This window comes from Gouania willdenowi, chromosome 7 (genome assembly GCF_900634775.1).
Source record: "Gouania willdenowi chromosome 7, fGouWil2.1, whole genome shotgun sequence".
Taxonomy (NCBI): domain Eukaryota; kingdom Metazoa; phylum Chordata; class Actinopteri; order Blenniiformes; family Gobiesocidae; genus Gouania; species Gouania willdenowi.
Window position 1 is genome coordinate 35,453,559 of NC_041050.1, and position 19,145 is coordinate 35,472,703.

Sequence of the window (19,145 nt, forward strand, 5' to 3'; positions counted from 1 at the left end):
GAAGAAGAAGAAGAAGAAGAAAAGAAAAGCCTGCAGTTCACCTTTGGCTCAGGTGTGATCTATCCTGGCCAAAGTGCGCATGCACATTAGCTGCTAACAGTGCATGAGCATAAACACACACTTTGTTACAAATGTAAACACACACACAAAAAAGCGGGGGGGGGGGGGGGGGGGGGGGGGGGACCAAAAAAGAAACAATTAAACAAATAAACAAACAAACAAATAAAGCGTGGAGGACGTGTCCCTGGTAGAACTCTGCTCTGCAACCTGCAGCTGCTGCTGGTCGCTGCCTGTCCTGTCACACACACCACACACACACACACACTACACACACTACACACACTGCACACACACACACACACACACACACACACGCACACACACACACACACACACACACACACACACACACAAATGTAAATAATATTTTGTAATTTCAATATTACTAAACTAATCGTAAAATAATAATAATATTAATAATAATGACACATATCTTACCTTGTGGTTATTTTGCTGTTTAGATGCTGCATGTGTGTTTGTTGTTAAAGGAGTAAAGAAATATCCAAGAGTGCTGGCAGGAGCTGAATGGGGCGGGTGTGTGTGTGTGTGTGTGTTGGGGGGTGAGGGGGTGAGGGGGGAGAAAGGGAGGGAAGGTGAGATGGTGAAGAGAGAAGCAGGAGGAGGAGGAAGAGGAGGAGGAGGAGGGGAAGAGATAAGTGATCTAAAGGGGAGACGATAGGACAAAAAAAAGTGATGATGATGAATACATTGGAAAGTTTTTTGGCCCTGGCGAGGGTGTCAGATTGAATGGCCTGTGCGCATGTGCGAAGGTGTCTAAACTGACAATGCTGGTGAGATGAAGATAGTGTTGTTGCTGCTTCTGGGCTCACGGAGAGGACGACGAGAGGAATCTACAACAAGCCGACAACATGAGATCCAAGGCGAGGGCGAGAAAACTGGCCAAAAGTAAGTCTCTGGTTTTTATCCGATCCTTGTGTGGAGTCGCTGTCCGCCGCCGGCTGCACGCGCACCGGGCTCTGCTCAGAACATGTCCACGGTCCCCTTGTCACTTGGCATATGGAATATCCTTCAAAAAACATTATATATACTTAGAACTTTTGCTGCTGTGCGTGCGTCCACCTCCAAACCGCTGCGTCGCGTCTCCATGCGTCTTTGCGCTTCTTGGCTTTCCTGGTTCGCGTCCCACAAACTTTTAATGTGATGAAGAAAACGCCGCTGTGCTTTATTAGCTGCTCCACAAATCTAGTTTTACCAAGATATTAAATAAACTGATCAGTGTTTTCCCTTTTAAGAAGCTCTGCTGGAACTTTGTCCAAACGAATAGTAACTTTTTCGTTCTTTCTGGGTTTTTTTTTAATGGTCTTTCTTGTGAAATAAATATTCCCGGCTCTTGGAATAGTGGGCGCTGTGGTACTGCTGCAATGACTGCTTGCAACACACACACACACACACACACACACACACACACACCACACACACACACACACCACACACACACACACACACACACGGACAAACGCGCGCACACTCGTGCACGCGCGGAGGCTGGACGCACTGCAGACGGAGAGAGATGTGAATTTAGAAAAGAAGGAAGTGTGTGTGCTTTTAAAAGCAAACTTTCACCCTCTCCGTGCGTGTGTTTGCTGCAGACATGCATGTATGCGTCCTGCGATCAATAACCCCGCGAGCGCACCGTTTTACGCGCGACACACACGCTAATTCACACTTGTTCTGTAAGGTTGAGCACTTCTTCTACAGGAACATGTTTGCATTTATTTATAAATGACTTCTTACTAAAACCAGCCTGTGTTACTGGGTTTCTTTGGCCCGTTTATCGGGGACTTTCGTTTTCTTTTCCATATTTTGTTTGAGCCTTGAATACTTGTCCATGTGTTTGTCACCGCGTCCTTCATTATATAGTTCATTTGCACTCCATACAATTAATTTCCCGATTTAATTTGAATACAGCTTTAACACTTTTATTTTTTTATTTTATTAAAAAAAAAAAAAAAAAAACGTTTTTAATTGCATATTTATGGACACATTTTTTCAGGCCTTATTCCAATCTTTCTAATTTTTTAATAATGAAAAATGCATAGTGATTTAAAATCGGACGTATAATTAAAACCTTTATTACCCAAAGTAAAATAAATACGCACACAAAAAGGGTAAAAGGGTAACTGATTATAATATATATATATATATATATATATATATATATATATATATATGGTGTTTCTGTTTTTGGAATAATTGAAAGCCAATAAAAATAATGAAAAAAAAATATATCCCCCTTTTTCCAGGTTTTTCGTTGCTTTAACAGCTGGGGGCTTTTTTTTTTTTTTTTTTTTTTTTTTTTTTGCACTGTAACGGATAAATAGAAAGAACCACAAACAAGGGGTTAGATGGAGTGCTTTATGTGCTGGTCTCCGCTCCTTTGCCAGTAATTGCACTTGGTCTTGATCTCTAAACAGCCTCGATAGTCTGTTGATCCTGGTGCTAATGAACACAAATGCCTGGCTTTGGTTCTTTGGTTGGGAGCAGAGCAGAGCAGAGCAGAGCAGGGGCCCTTGGGTGCAGCGTCAGGAGAAAAAAAAGCAGACATGAAAAATATCGCGTTGTTTAGTAGCATTCAAAACACGCAGGACCACGGCCTTTGCATACGACACGTGAATAGTTTTTTTTTTTTGTTTTGTTTCACACTTTGGTGAATATTCCTTCCTGTAGCACGAGTCCATTCCAGGCCCACAGCTGTTTTTGTTTTATTTTACCATTAAACCACGTGTGTTTTATTTATCCTTGATACATTTATTAAACCATTTCTTTGTTTATTTTACCTTTTTTTTTTTAAATATTTTTTTTATTAGACAGATTGTCGTTTAAAATTGAAAACTTTATTTTGTATTTAATTCGGGTGATTTGTTTTCCACACACCAAAAATATTTATACAAATTTGGGGGGTTTTTATCATTCTATATTTTTTCTAAAAAGGGGAAAAAAGAGTAAAATGCAAGTTGATTTTGTAGGATGGAATAGTTATTTCTGACAGTTTTCTTTGCAGTTACTTGCCTGAGTCATTTTGATCATTTCACACAAACAGTGCAAATTATTGAAAGTATAGGCTAAAAATGTATTTCACATTTATGTTTTACATTTTCTAGTTATATATATATATATATATATATATATATATATATATATATATATTCTCTGACCACAGGATATCAATATGTAGATTTCTATAATCTTAATCTCTTATTTTGACAGAAATAGTACTAAAATATTAGAGTTGACCTGTTAATCACTGAAAATAAATACAGGCTTTCTTTCCAAGAGTGTCAAATTGACAATGTAATTGTTTTTGGCAGTTCACACTACATGTTTTCTTTTTTTTTTTACCCCATCTGAAATTTGTGTGTGTATGTGTGTCTGTGCGTGTGTGTGTGTGTGTGAGTGGTACTTTTGGCTTAGGTGCAGCTTTGAATTCATTTTTTTATTTAAAGAAAAGAAGAAAAACATGCACGTTAAGTATGTATACTGCATTTAACAGTGTACGCATGCACACTGACGCTCTGCGACTCCGAAAGTATATAATTAAAAAAAAATAATCCTAAATTACCTTTTGTTTCTGCACATTAGAGGTATTGCATCCACAATTCTTTTCTCTTTTTAGAAGTTTCCTTTCACCATCTATTGCACTCACTCTTACCAGGTTCCATTACATAAAAAAAGTTCCAAACACCCCGTCTCTCCACCATATCCCACCCTGCTCTGCTGCTAGAACAAAGGCACCTAATTTCTGACGGTTTTCTTCTGTGCCTATATGGGTTCTCATACACACAGCTTTCCCATTGATCTTTGTGTTAAAGTGCCCTTATTAGATAGACTCTTTAGTCATGAACTTAGCCTGGCTCAACAGCTTCTAATGTTTTGACAGAAGTAATAAAACCCAACCCATAACACTTTAAAACCAACAATGGTAGCTATGTTAAACTTCTGGCTAAATGATGGTGGAAGGGCAGCCTCTGGTAGTGTTGCTGCTCTGTATGCAGCTGTAACGTGTGTCAGACATAGCACCGCACCATGTTCACACATTAGAGCCTGAGCATAAAGATGATTGGATGATCAAATAAAAAAGGAGATGGAATCCTTGGTTGGAGGGTTGGGACGGCTTCTGAGCAATCATAAAAATGTTTATTTAATGTTTATCATAAATTCACCATGATAAAATGCGATTTGCATGTCACAATACAATATATCCAGATACATTATGTCCCCATATCCCAATACGATATATCCTGATACTGAACAATGCAATATATGCCGATAGTCAACAATGCGATATATCCCAATATTATATATACGAATATATCCCTATACAATATACACAAATATTTCCCGATACGATATATACCAACACTAAACAATGCAATTTATCTCAATAGTAAACAATGCGATATATCCCAATATTGTATATACGAATATATCCCGATACAATATATATAAATATATCCCGATAGTAAACAATGCGATATATCCCGATACAGTATATCTCATTACAAAACAATGCAATATATCCCGATACGATATATCCTGATACTAAACAATGCAATATATCACGATATGATATATCTCAATACTAAGCAATGGAATACATCCCGATACAATGTATCCCAAAACTAAATGCAATATATCTCGATGGTAAACAATGCGATATATCCCAATATATCCCGATACAATATATCCCATTACTAAACAATACAGTATATCCCGATATTAAACAATGCGATATATCCCGATACGATATGTCCAGATATATCTCGATATGATATATATCCCGATACTAAACAATGTAATATATCACAATATGATATGTCTTGATATATCACGATATGATATATTTCAATTCTAAACAACGGAATAAATCACAATACTAAACAATGCAATATTTCCCTATATTGTACCAAGTACAAAAAATAAAGTTCAATCAACTTCCAGCTAAAATGCATTGAGGAGTGAGGTAGTTTAACAAGGTCTGATGTGGTTCACTGACACCTAGTGACCAGGCGTTTACGTGCTATGTAGATGTTAGCGCAATTAAATGTTTTTGTTTGATTAAAAAAAAAAATTATTTAAAAAATCGATTTAGAAATGTTTTGGATTGAAACGATAATCGCACGGTGAAATATCACAATATATCGCAGAATCGATTCTTTCTTACACCCTTTATTCTAACGTGAGGGAAGAAGAAGTCTTAGTTTGAAACCTTGACATACTCTTCCAATTACTGAGTTTATAAATACCTCTTGCAACTTTTTATTTTTGATATGAATGAATATTATAGTTTTGGTCTTAGCATCATAGGCATTATATACATTAGTTTTGCAGTGCTACGGAGGTGGGTAGTATGTAGTAACGCTGATGTCCATCTACAAAGCTGTAGGTGCAGACTTCCTGTCAAGAGTTTGCATGTGCTCCCTGTGCTTAGATGGGATTTCTTTGGGTACTGTTGACATGTCCCGCAGTCCAAGCACCTGTGATGTGTTCACTGTCAACCTTAATAGCAAAATGTGGCCTTTAGGGATGCACCGTATTGAAAGTTCTTGGCCGAAACCGAAAATGAGAAAACAAGGCCGAAAACCGATACACCAAAATAAATTATGCAAATGATTAGTCCCATTGCATTTATGGCTCTCACTGAAATTAACTTTGCAATTGTATGCTTTCACATTTTTAGGTGTTTCGACCGAAAATGTACTTTTGGGCCATTTTCTGCCAAAAGTTATTGGTGGTTAAAATTTTGGTGCATCACGCGTGTCTTTGTATGATTATGTCTCCGTTATCCCAGTAATTGACCTGTCACATGGGCAGGCTATACACTGTGTAAGCTAACATAGTTGTCAACAATGAACAGGATAAGTAACTATGGACGATATTTGTCTACGTCAGTCTGGATAGCAGCAGAAATCTGCTCTGTGCTGCATCCTTACAACATTGTTTACAACTTTCTTTCTTTAATACACTTTCCACCATTTATTTTAACTAACTTATTATCCTATTTTTGGGGAAACAATTCAATTGCTCCTTTAAAAAAAATAAAATTGAAAGTTTATAAGCCTGCATCAGTCCATATTTACTATGGTTCCTGTTTTCAGTATATGTGCTTAGAATAGAATAGAATAGAATCATTTTATTGGCATTGCACAAAGTACAACAAAATTACACATGCCCCTCCCAACAACATTTAAGGACACTTCAAAGATTCAAGCCATTTATCATAAAAACAACATAAGAGTCTTATGGTAAAAGTCTAACAGAATGAAAAGTTTATCAGTATAAAAGTGCAAAATATTAGAAAAGAGACAAATTCAAAAGAAACAGAATTTAATTTTCCATTATATTAGTATGATACTGGTGTCTATGGTGTGTGTTTATAGTTTAGAGAGTAATGCATTCATGTTGTCAGTTGCAACTTGGCTCCTTGTCATTTTTAAAGTTATGCTCCTTTATATTTGTTTGTTTTTGTCTTTCTTCGGTGTAAAAATCACCACGCTAAATTTCAGCATGCAACGATTTTTTTGTCAAAACGTTTCTGTGGTCACTGCAGGGTAAAGAAGAGCTCGTCTACGTTTAGTGCTACTTCGTGACATGATTCCCACAATTTCATCCAAATAAGATGCCTTTTTTCTTTTCTTCCTAGTTATGTCTTTCCTTCTGCAGAGGAAGTAAATTCTCCAGCAAGACTTTTTCCAGTAAAGTATTACAGTGAAATGTGGTAGACGGTGTCTTTTGGAAGTCTGGTTTCTGCTTACTTGTCCTAAATCTTGGAAACAGTCAGACCCAAAAGTAAACGTTGGTTATATCTTCCACCTGTGTTGAGGAGGAAGGAGCTAGGGAACTGTTTAAGAGGTGATTTACTGGAACTCCAAAGTTTTTTTTTTTTAAAGGGGGGGGGAAACAGAGTGCAGATGCATGCTTCATTTGGGATATTGCCGTAATTTGTCCAAATGGTGCATTTATTTGTGAATGGCCTATTTATGACTGTTCTTCTGCCAACTTTGCAATGTTTTCTTTCACTCACACTGACTCGTGCTTTGCCGAGCCGAACGCTGGGTGAGGAGGTCTTTCATCTCTGGCAAAAACGCTTTTATTGTTTTTCAGTTAGTCGCTGCTGTAATTGGCCTGCTGCTGTTTTGGCCAAGTGTCATTGGGAAAAGGCATATCAAAGACTCTAATCAGGTTAAATATGGGTGCCATTACATGCAGCAGCAGCAGCAGCAGCAGCAGCAGCCATATGATTGTGCACATCTGAATGACTTGTAACTGACTCACAGAGTGCAGGGAAGAAATGCCCCATGTGTGCTTCTGTACGTGTATATAACGCTGCAACTAATGACTTTTTTTCCTTTTCTCCCTCTTCTCATCAGTTCATTCAAACCACTTTAATAATCAGTACCAAGTGCAGTCATAATTGTTTTGTTTCTTTTGATTAACTTGGTATGAATTCTTTCTTGGTTATTCAATGAACTACAAATGTACGATAGCAAGGTCTCTCCTCGTTCTTTTGTATATAGTTAGTGTATTTGTGATGAGGGAAGAATTGTATATTTTTGAACTTTTGAGTATAAAGATAACATGTTTTAGTGGCAAATAAGCGTAAAAAAGATGCTCAGGTTGTCTAAGAAGCCCATCTAAGTTTAATTTGTAATTGGGTTGAGTATAACTATATGTATATGGGTGTTTATGTTGATATATACAGCTATGTACACATTTCTTATCTTTTATTTATTTTATATCATTTTTGAAACCTACATGGAAAAGAGGGAAATATGTATTCTCTATTTGTCCAGGTTTATTTATTATTATTTTTTAATTATTTCTAAATATATCTCTGAGTTTTGTTTTAAATAAGATGACTCATGAAGTCCACGGGCATCTATTTATTTTATTAATGTATCTGTCAAATTGTGTTGTTTGACACCCTTTGTAAACTTTGTGTGATTGAACAAAAATACAGAAAAATAAATAAATAAAAATGACAAAAATTAACATGTTTTAGGATTTCTATGTGAATCTTTAGTGTTGTGTCAAAAAACTATTTAGGTTTTTAATGTTAAGACATAATTGTATCAATACAAAAGACAGAAATAGATTGATTTGCTGTATTTGTTGATTGTAGGGTGAAGAGGAAGAATATTATTACACTCAATGCATGATAGTTACATTATTTGACCATATTAATGGCATAGAACACCTGTGTCAAACTCAAGGCCAAGGGGCCAAATCCGGCCCTTTAGAGCATCTAATTTGGCCCGCAGGAGAAAGTAAAAATGACAGAGAAAACATGAAATATTGTGTAAATTACCAAACGATTCATTTGTAGACTTCTCAAATTCACCAATTTAATGACACTGCACAATATTTCATGGGTTTGCAATTTCCCTTTGTTTATATCACATTATCCAGTCACTTTGAATCGCAAATTGTTGAAAGAAATCTGGCACTTTTTCACAAACAATTCTATGAAATTCCTCTAAATTACACAACAATTGGCAACAAAATCAATATTTTTTAAAGTGAATTGAACTGATATTGAGAACCATATCACAATTGTCACCTATATCATGTGGCCCACTTGAGATCGAACTGGTCCGTATTTGGCCCCCGGAATAAAGTGAGTGTGACACCCCTGGCATAGAAGAAGAGTTTGTACTAAACAGAAATAACAGTAAATATTGAGATTCTCTTAAGGCTTTGAGATATTTGAGTTGTTTTTTTTTTTTTACAATTTACTGCTTTGAGCTGAAAGCATCAATATATAGTGACACACATATTAGATCCTTGTATGAACACACACACACACACACACTTGAACTAACACACAACCCAGGAGTAAAATATGTTTTTTCTACATTGGGTGTGATTTAACCCCAATCAATCACAAAGCAGAAAGGTTGAGTGTAAATGTCATCCAAACAGCAGGAGCGGGCATCGGTGGCTGGCTTAGTGTGACTGAGTGTGTGTGTGAGAACATGTGTGTGTGTGTGTGTGCTACGCCGTGTCACCGTTTGACCTTGGCCAGGTCTGGCACAGAGATGGGTGGGCACCTGGACACACACAGGCACTCTCACACTGACACACACATTTCCAGCCTTAATACTTCCTGCGTGCTGCTCCAACGCTGGCTAAGTGAAATGTGGAGTTGACATACAAATACCAGTGGATTAAGCTGTAGCACATGGCTCGAAAATCCCATTCATTCCTATGAAATGTTGACCTCACATTATCCAGTTGGCAAAAAAACAACCACTCCAGCTTTGGACTGTGACCTCATCCTCCATATTTGGTGAAAAAAACACAGCAATCATCCGATCAGTCTTTAAAGGGAGACTTGGACTCGCCTGAGACAGTTTCAGATACAACGCTGATGTTTTCTTTTTTCGTGTTTTGGCTTTTTTTTTAAAAAAAAAAAAAAAAAAAAAAAAATCATCTTTATGGTTGTGCTTTGCAGACCAGGCTAAGATATTTCTTTTTTTTTTTTTTTTTTTTAAAGCCAAACAAGGTTGAATAAGCAAGGCAAGGCAAGAAACAATTATTTGTATAAAGCATTTCATACACAAGGCAATTTAATGCGCTTTACATGATGAAAAAGTGCAACAGAAAATATTCAACAGCCTAAAAACCAATAAGAACATTAAAATCAGCAGTAAAAACATTAAATCAACAATAACATGATTAAAAATCTCCTTCTTTGTCATATTCAGTAGAGAAAAGGAGTATCTAAGTGCCTCAGCAGTATATCAAATACACTTTGCATTATCTAATTATCTTCTGACAATAATATACGACTGCTGCTGAAGCCATGGCGATAGCTGTGTTTTCATTACCCATAAAAATCTAAATAGCGTAATAAAAACTGGGAATGTAAACACCTGAATTTTGAAAAAAACACTCAAATATCATTTAAATGTTTTTACGCTTTCATGAGGACGTTTTCTAGACATTTCGGTAATGAAATGTCTAGAAAACGTCGCAAAAGCGCCATGGAAACACTTTTTCCGCAAATACCTGGTCACCTGACCACTACTCTCTGAGAAAAAATGGCGCGGTACGTGAAGGCCAGGGGTGTCAAACTCCTTTTAGTTCAGGGACCAAATATGGACCAGTTTGAGCTTCAGTGAGTTCCACAGATTTTAGGTGGGAAAAGGAGTAAATTCAACATTAATGTGCCCTGGTTTACACTTCAACGTAGAAATGATATATAAATGATCAAGTATGTGAGTATATCAGTTCCTGCAGGATCTTCACTTATATTTTCCTGATTTAGGACATTTCGTGGAATACTTTGAGGAAAATTTGCCAGATTTTGGAAAAATTGAGGGTTCTTTCAACAATTTGAGATTAAAAATGACTGCCCTCATGTGATACAAGAAATAGAAATCTGAGCTCCGCAAATATTGTGGATTTTAATTGTTTGTATTTGGAGGGGTTGAGATATCTACAACTGATTTAGTTTGTAATTTACAAAATGTTTCCTGTTTTTTTCAATAATTTTTACTTACGACTTAATTTGATGCCCTAAAGGGCCGGATTTGGCCCCCGGGCCTTGAGTTTGACACATGTGGTGCAGACAAAAGAGGAGAGTGAGACATTTTTTAGCATTATACTTGGCTGTCTAATAGGGCAGTAATAAATGTTAGAAGGAGGTTTGGAGCGTCCATCTTACTGTTGCAAAGTCTCGCGAGATGTGATTTCATGAGAGTTACGAGACTCCAAAACAACCTTTAATGGAAACACGTTCAAAACACAATTATACTGACGCTTTGAAATATTGCTTTTATTTTGTGAAAATCTGTAATGGAAACACAGCTACTGATACTACTGCATCCTAACTAGTGTGTTTGCTGATTAACACGGACTGAATGTGTCCATGTGTCTCTGTGATTGTACCACCCACAGTTAAACAGTATTTGTTGTTTGCAAATGGAGGTTGTAAATGCGGTGAGCGGCTAATGAGCCTGTTCTGCAATGTTCATGATTCCCTCTGTCCATTGTGATATCCTTAGCGTTTTGCTCCACATTGTGACCAGTCTTATCTGGGTCTAATCCTGATTTGTTTGGTATTAACTTTGTTTTTCACTCATTCTCACCTCTAGTTTAGTTACTCATTGGTTTGGCCTTTTTTTTCTCCTCTTTGTCTTTCCTCAAATGTCCTGCTTTCTGTATTCTGTCTGCTCATAATGTACTGAACGTTTGCTGCAAAGTTCCATTGTAACATTATACGTTAAAGGAAAATGCTGAAGAATTAAATGTGATATTTTTTTTTTTAGCTGTTGTACATTCCTTTTTTCAATGATAAATCAACAAGTTTACTTACTTGGCTACTTATGCTACGAAAGGTGGGACAACAGTCATTTTTAATGTTAAACTGATGATAAAAACTTACAGTTCTTACAAAACCCTTCAATTTTCCTCAAATTATTACATAATGTGTGTTTTTGTGTGTGTTTGTATGGTTTATATGAACCCTGAGTCTGAAATAAAGGTATAAAAAATTTAGATTTCCCTTGATTAAATAGAAGTTGGCCAGAAAATCTAGGAAATCCAAAGTGAAGATCCTGTTGGGACTGATATTTGTCACTTATTTCTTGTATTTTTCAGTTTCTTACATATTTAGTATTTTATGTATATGTAGAAATGCAAACTAGGGGACAATGATGTAGAATAAACTCATTTTCCCGCATATCATCTGTGGCCCACTTGAAATCAAACTGCTAACTAAAATGAGTTAGACGGTCCTGCACTCCACACTCAATGAGTATATACTATATACTATATACTATAAGCATGGTTAGGAGGATGACTGTTACCACCAATGACAAAAACCTGAAGCACACTGAGGCTAAATATCTTTGTTGATTCTCCACCTTTGAAAGTTCTGAAAGCATTGTAAGTCGACAGAGACAGAATCAGGCAGGCAGAAAGTTCAAAATAAGAGTCCATCTTTAATTATCCGAAAACTTACAAAAATTGAAATCCAAAAAGGTACAAGTAGGCAGAAAAAAAAACGGGGAGCATGGGACAAACACAGTAGTAACATTGACAGTGATCCAGAAATCGAGACTTTCGCTGCAGAAAGACGGACACTCCAAACCTCCTTATAACACTCTGTATTTCTTTGTTATTTCACGTCTAATGTGACAGTAATCATTTTAAAATATAATGCTAAGAAATGTCTCGGTCTCTTATTGTGTCCACACGTATCGCGTCATGTTTTCTCGGAGAGTAGTGGTCATGTGACCATGTACGTCACGTTCTATGACGTGTGATTGCGGAAAAAGTGTTTTCATAGCTCTTTGGCTGCGCTTTTCAATCTCGAAATGTCTGAAATTCCTCCTCATGAAAGCGTCAAAACGTTTTTTGTGATATTTGAGTTGTTTTTCAAAATTCAGGTGTTTCCGACACCAGTTTTTATTGTACTATTTAGATTTTGCACATTTCCAAGGGTAATGAAAACCCAGCTAAAGTATGAAATAACCACAAAAATGTCCCTCTATAGAAGAACAGCTTCCTGTACTTCTATTGGATGTTTTTCTCAGAAACACATTAACGTGTTTGTCTTTCTGCCTGACACACTGCTGACGAAGGCTCATCCTGTTCAGTTGTGATTATCAGACAAACTCCCTCGTCTCCTGGGCTGTTTGTCTGTCCCTGGAACCGTTGGGAGTGTGTAGAGCCAGTGTGGCTTCAAACTCCCTGTGAATCCTTCTTTCATCAGGCGTGGGTTCAAAGCCCCTGGCTGCATCTCTGTGCTACTCCTTCTCTCCCTCTTTGTTAACGCCTTTCTTGCTGTTTTGTCATTGCACTGAAGATGGGCAAGCGATGTCTCATTAAAGAGGATTAGAGACATTGCGGGACATTTCTCCCTCTCTATTCAGCGCCCATACCTTTCCCCCCTCCCAGCCGCTCTTTCCCCAAAAGATCAGGTTCTTTGATTTGCCGGATAAAGACCTCTTTCATGTTGGTTAGGACGGTTAGCGATTACACTGTCAGACCCATCGTTTTGGTGAGTTTGACAAATTTGCTGTGCTGTTCGAGGCAGGCGGGGGCTGTACGAGAAGATTCACAGTAATTGAGCTGTCATTATCCAGTGACCCTACCCGGCACCAGTGCATAGGGGCACACCGGTTCTTTATTTGGTTAATACTTGGCTAACTTTCTTTTTGAGCATGATGGATAGAAGGAGGAGGACGAGAGAGTGGAAACGGCAGTCCCCAGATAAATGCCTCTGCTTCTTTGACCACGTCTCCCAGGTGCTGCTGTCCAGGGAAATTGGTTTCTATACGACACCACTGCTGCACGTCTCTTTTTCCCACCCGACTCCTCCCTGTCGCAGCGCAATTTGGGCCCATATCACCGGCTGCCATTTATTTTCATACCAAATGAAAACCTGTTGGCATGTTGATTACTACGATCCCCAGAGACAAAGCACGGCAGTTAGCGTGGTTTAATTTCATTAGGCAGAGAGTGGTGCACGGGATAAATATATTAGGACTTCCCTCTCATTGCAGATTCTCTATTTACCTCAGCCACTCTGTATGCTAAACAATTCCTTGGGTGTTACAGCTGTTTCGATTAGAAAAAAAGAAAAAAAAAATCTATGGAAATGGTTTGGTTGAAATAAGACAGAGGAACACAAACTAAAAACATTTGTTTTTTAAGGTTTCTGTTTGTATTTACTCTGATAATCAATATTCAACATTCATGTGATGCATCAATGAATGGGTTTCCATTACCTTTGGAAATGCGCAAAATCTGAATAGCGCAATAAAAACTGGTAATGAAAACATCACATATCACGAAAAAACTTTTTACGCTTTCATGAGGACGTTTCATAACACTTTTTCCACTATTACACGTCATAGAACGTGACGTACCTGGTCACATGACTACTTCTCTCAGTGAAAACATGGCGTGGTACGTGTGGACAGAAGAGGAGACGATACATTTCTTAGCATTATACTTAAAGATTATTACTGCCACATTAGACGTGAAACAACAAAGGAATAAGGAGTGTTATAAGGAGGTTTGGAGCGTCCATCTTCCTGCGGCAAAGTCTCGCGGTATGAGATTTCGCGGGAGTTCCGAGGCTCCAAAACAACCTTCAAAGGAAACACGTTCAAAGCACGATTATACTTTGGCGACATGTAGAAACATTGCTTTTATTTTGCGAAAACCAGTAATGGAAACACAGCTAGTGACTGTGTTTCCATTACCTTCGAAATCCGCAAAATTTAAATTGCGCAATAAAAAAAATGTAATACAAAATAAATTCATAAATAAATAAATAGCTCAATAAAAACTAGTAATCGAAACACCTGAATTTCGAAAAAGCACATAAATATCGCGAAATAGTTTTTACGCTTTCATGAGAAGATGTTTCAGACATTTCGATATTGAAATGCATCGAAAAAGTGCACTGGAAACATTTTTTCCACAAATACACATCACAGAATGTGACGTCACATGACCACTTCTCTCCGAGAAAACATGGCGCGGTACGTTTAGACAGAAGGGGACAGAGACATTTCTTAGCATTATACTTAAAAATTATTACTGCCACATTAGACGTGAAACAACAAATGAATGTGGAGTATTATAAGAAGTGTTTGAGTGTCCATCTTCCGGAAAACAACCCATAATTATTTTGCAAAAATCTGCAGTGGAAACACAGCTATAGTATTCACATGCAGATCTATGTAGCGTTGTCACTCTTGTCCTGTTGCATTTGTTTTTAGTGTTTCTTGTCAAAAAGACGGTGATTAGAAACATATGCGTCTTGCTCAAGAGGAAGCATTGTCATTCACTTTGGGTTGTTGCTATGTTTGGGCCGTGTGTATTAGATATGGCTTACAGTGATGCTGCATGTCTCCTGTGAGTGAAAGGGAAGAAAAGTGTTTTCCTTGCCGTATAGTGTGACTGCATCAACCAAGAGATTTTCGATGAAGGAAATAAGAGCTCTCCTTGTTAACCTGGAGTGTCAGATTGGTTGTGAAGCCATGAGTATCGTGGAACGTGTGTGTGTGTTGTGTTGTGTGTGTGTGTGTAGGTGTTAGTGGGGTCTGGACAAAAACATTTCAAGATGGCCCATTAGCCGGTTGCAGGCCCGTCCCCTCCTGACACTAGGATTCCACTGTGCTGACCCCCTCTCCTCCAACCTCTCAGCCTCTGTGTCCCAGAGGGCCCCCCCAGCCTCATCCTGCCAAGTGTACGGTTCCAAAGTAACGATGAAGCTGGCTGCGTGTGAAAATATTGAATTGCAAAAACATCCCTGGGTGAGAGGGTGTGTGAATGGAGCTTTCAGCGCCGAGCCCAGCGCGGGCGCTGCTCTACTGACTGACGGACAACAAATGGCATTTTGTGTCTAGAGAGAGAATCAGTGGATAAGAAGGGAAGAGGAGAGACTAGGAGAGAGGGGGGGTGGGTGGAGGTGGGGGGGTTGAGATTTTTCAGGCCTCTTCAGTTTGGGGGCCCTACATGCAGGTCTTATCACATGACCTGTCTGACCTCTGGCCCCCACTCAGCTAAGGCTGTCAGGCAGCTCTTCAACGCTGGAGCACAAAGCCGCGTCGCCTCAAAGGCCACCATTCACCCCCCCGTGCGGCCGCACTCCAAAGGTAATAGGTAAAAGTAATGTCAATGACCTTCACTTTCCATCGCTCTACGGGAGGGCAAAACTCTTAAGATTCCCTGATAATTCCAAAGCTACAGAGGACGACCATTTTGCCTCCTTATCCACTGGCTCTACTTAGCTCAGCCAAAAACTTAAAGAAAAGGTTTTTAATCAAACGAAAATAATTTAGATTGTTTAAAAACTGGTTGCCTCGAAGATTAAAACTGTTTAACAACATGCCAACTTTGAAAAACTACCTTGATATTGATAGTATTAGTAATTCTACAGTGTGTTTTTCCAGTGTGTGCACTAGGACATTGGTTCTCAAACTTTTTTGGCTCAAGTACCCCCTTTCTCTTATTTCTGAATCCAAGTACCCCCTTTGTCCGACTACAACATTTTGCTTCAAAAACACATACAGAGCATAATGATGGAATGAATGAGCGATAACACACATTTTAAAGAATCTCTTTTTGTAAATAAGTGGAAAGAAACACTAATTAGTGCAGTGGTTCCCAACCTGTTTTGGATCGTGACCCCGTTTTGATATCAAGAATTTCTGGCGACCTCAAAAATGTTTTTTTTCTAGAATTAGATTTTGATCATGTTTGAGCTCAGATTATTACTATTATTATTCTTTTTTACTGCATTTTAGTTGAACTAGACTGACAAAGTGAAAGCATAGAAATACAGTTGTTTTAATAAAAAAAAGATGAATAATTTCAAAAACTCCAGGTGACCCCACATCGAGTCCCGACCCCAAGGTTGAAAAATACTGATTTATTGGCTCCTGAATAGATTTATTTCTACAGTTTTAATCATTTCCGTTCATCTCACGCCTGTTGTGGGACCAAGACTGACACTTTATTTGTTAATTATCTACTTTCTCACTCAAGTGCCGCCTGTCGTGCCATCGCGTACCCCCATTTGAGAAACACTGCACGACGATATCAGTGAATTTCTGGCGTCTCAGAGGACTGACTGGGTCACAGTATGACCCTAAACTCCTGCCTCTTGCAACTCACACACTGGAAACTCTCTCCTGACCAGTCCTAAGAACTTTCTTCTCGTCTTTTTACCCCTCCTTTTTCAAAAACACTGGACTTACTCTCTCTCTCTCTCTCTCTCTCTCTCTCTCTGGTCTCCTTTGAAAAGATGCGGCGTCTTTGTCCGCCTTGATAAAGGATGCCATAGTTCCCCTTTTCCCCTTCTTTGTGGCTCGGGGCTGTCGGCTCCTGTAGAAGTGCAAATGGTATCCTCTCGGAGGGGCTATCCCCACAGGCCCTTGAGGGCCCTCTCTCTCCTCCGGCTTGGCTAATTACCACCCGGCGCCCCCCCCCACCCCCTCGGCTCTGTGGACCCTGCAACCGTGGACAGCACATTCCCACAACCAGCACCTGGCCTTCTTTTCTCCTGGCCTGCTTTGATGGCTGACACCCCAGCTTAGCCCTCCCTCCTTCTTCATCCTCCTCTTCTTCTTTCTTCCCCCGCTACCTCATCTCTCTTTTCCTTGCTTCCTATATAACTTCTCTCTCACTTCTTTCTGTCTCTGACTCATTAATAGAGGTTTTAAATTGCTTTCTGACCCTGACAAACTGCTTTTGTTGAAAAGGGATGGATTACATCAAAGACAAGGGGTGGCACATGTTAGCGAGAAATGGACTGTATGAGACGAGATTCATAGAAAGAAGTAATAAATCTAGAACATATAGATCAGTGGTTTTCAAACAATTTTTATGAATACTAGGAAAAAACAACTATAATGATGGAATGGATGAGTGATAACACACATTTTAAAGAATGTAATTTTGCAAATATGTGGAATTAAACAGTATTTAGTGTCTCCTGAGTAGATTTATTTCTATAGTTTTTATCATTTACGGTCATCTCCCTCCTGATATGGTACCAAGAGACATTTCTATCATCATTTTGTGTGTTTTTGGTGTCATTTTGTGTTTTTTGTTGTTGTTTGTCTGTTCTTTCTCATTAATCAGTACATTTTTCTCATATTTTGTGTTTTTTGTGTCATTTTGTGCATTTTTGGTGTCATTTTGTTGTTTGTTTGTTCTTTTTTTTTATTATTCAGTACATTTTTCTCATATATTGTGTGTTTTTGGTATCATTTTGTGTTTTTTGGTGTCATTTTGTGTATTTTGTTGTTGTTTGTCTGTTCTTTCTGATTATTGAGTAGATTTTCCTTTTATTTTGTGTTTTTGTTGTAATAAAACCCCATATTTTTAATGGTTTGATTTTTAAATTTTCCTCTCTCTCAAGTTCCCCCAGTAGTGCCAATGAGTACCCCTAGGGGTACACGTTCCATCAAAACACTGCTATAGAGTCATTTCTTTTAAGCTTCAGTTTTGATTTGATAATAGCAGTCTTTAGGTCATCCATATAAAAATGATCATTTTGAAACTTCGATTTGGCTTTCTTAGGAAAAAAAGTTTAGAGTTAACATACAAGGGGGTAAATACACATTAGCTTTATTTTATAATCATACATTCAAACATGTACACGAATTTAGTCCTCACACACAAACACCAATATCTAATTTAGCAGCATATTTGCGTTTCCCTCGCCTAAGGTCTAATCAATACCTATCCCCAGTGGATTTGACCAATTCATAGTTGGTCTTTGTGCAGGCTTGTGATCCCAATGAGAGCCGTTGGACAGCTCTCTTTGGAAAACAAATGGCTCTATTACAAGCTCACGTCTCTGCGATGCTCAGTGTCCCACAGGCAAAGAGAGCAAGACCAGTATTAATTGTGTGCTCTCCGCGCAGAAAATAGGATATGTTTCCATCATGACGCAGGTTCACCTGGAAAAGAGCGTAACATTGTCACAAAGAGCGGAAAAGGAACAAGAAACATGAGTAGTTGAAGGCTTCACTAGAGACTACGACATATCAGCATTTTCATTAAATACACCTTTATAATCATTTAATTTGTCATATTTGTAGGGACACACAATCATACACGTACTACGGGGCAGAGGTGAAAGTAATGGATTAAAAGTACTGACATTACTGTAAATGAGTTGCTTTTATGGGTACTTTTTTGAGTATATTTCTAATTCATAATTTTACTTGTACTTAAGTATGTTTTAAACAAAGTAATTAATTACATTTCTAAATTCAACCATTACTGAGTAAATTATATTTTTTATTGTTTTAACATCATCAAATGCAACACAAATACTTCACATCATAGCTGACCAATCAGATTAAACACAATGCACAGCACCAAAACAGCATTAAATGGAGGTTATTTTCTATACTTAGAGACTGAGAATTTTTTTTTATTTATTTTGAATTTAATTCATTGGTGTTATTTTATTTAATTTTTTTAAATTGTACATTGTGACAAACCATTATTTATTCATTTATTTATTTTTTTTCCTTTTTAACCATGGCAGAATTTATCATCAAAAATAAATGTAGGGGAGTGAAAGT

General features: G+C 37.9%; 1 protein-coding gene across 2 annotated transcripts in view; it reads left to right on the forward strand.

The window, feature by feature from the left end:
- Nucleotides 1-841: 841 nt before the first annotated feature.
- The window catches only part of prdm16 (PR domain containing 16), a 288,115-nt gene continuing 269,811 nt past the window's right edge, over nt 842-19,145 (forward strand). For both annotated transcript variants that reach the window (XM_028452700.1, XM_028452701.1), the window contains exon 1: nt 842-966. In XM_028452700.1, coding sequence (XP_028308501.1) covers nt 930-966 — 37 coding nt within the window. In that variant the 5' untranslated portion in view covers nt 842-929. The remainder of the gene's footprint in view (nt 967-19,145) is intronic.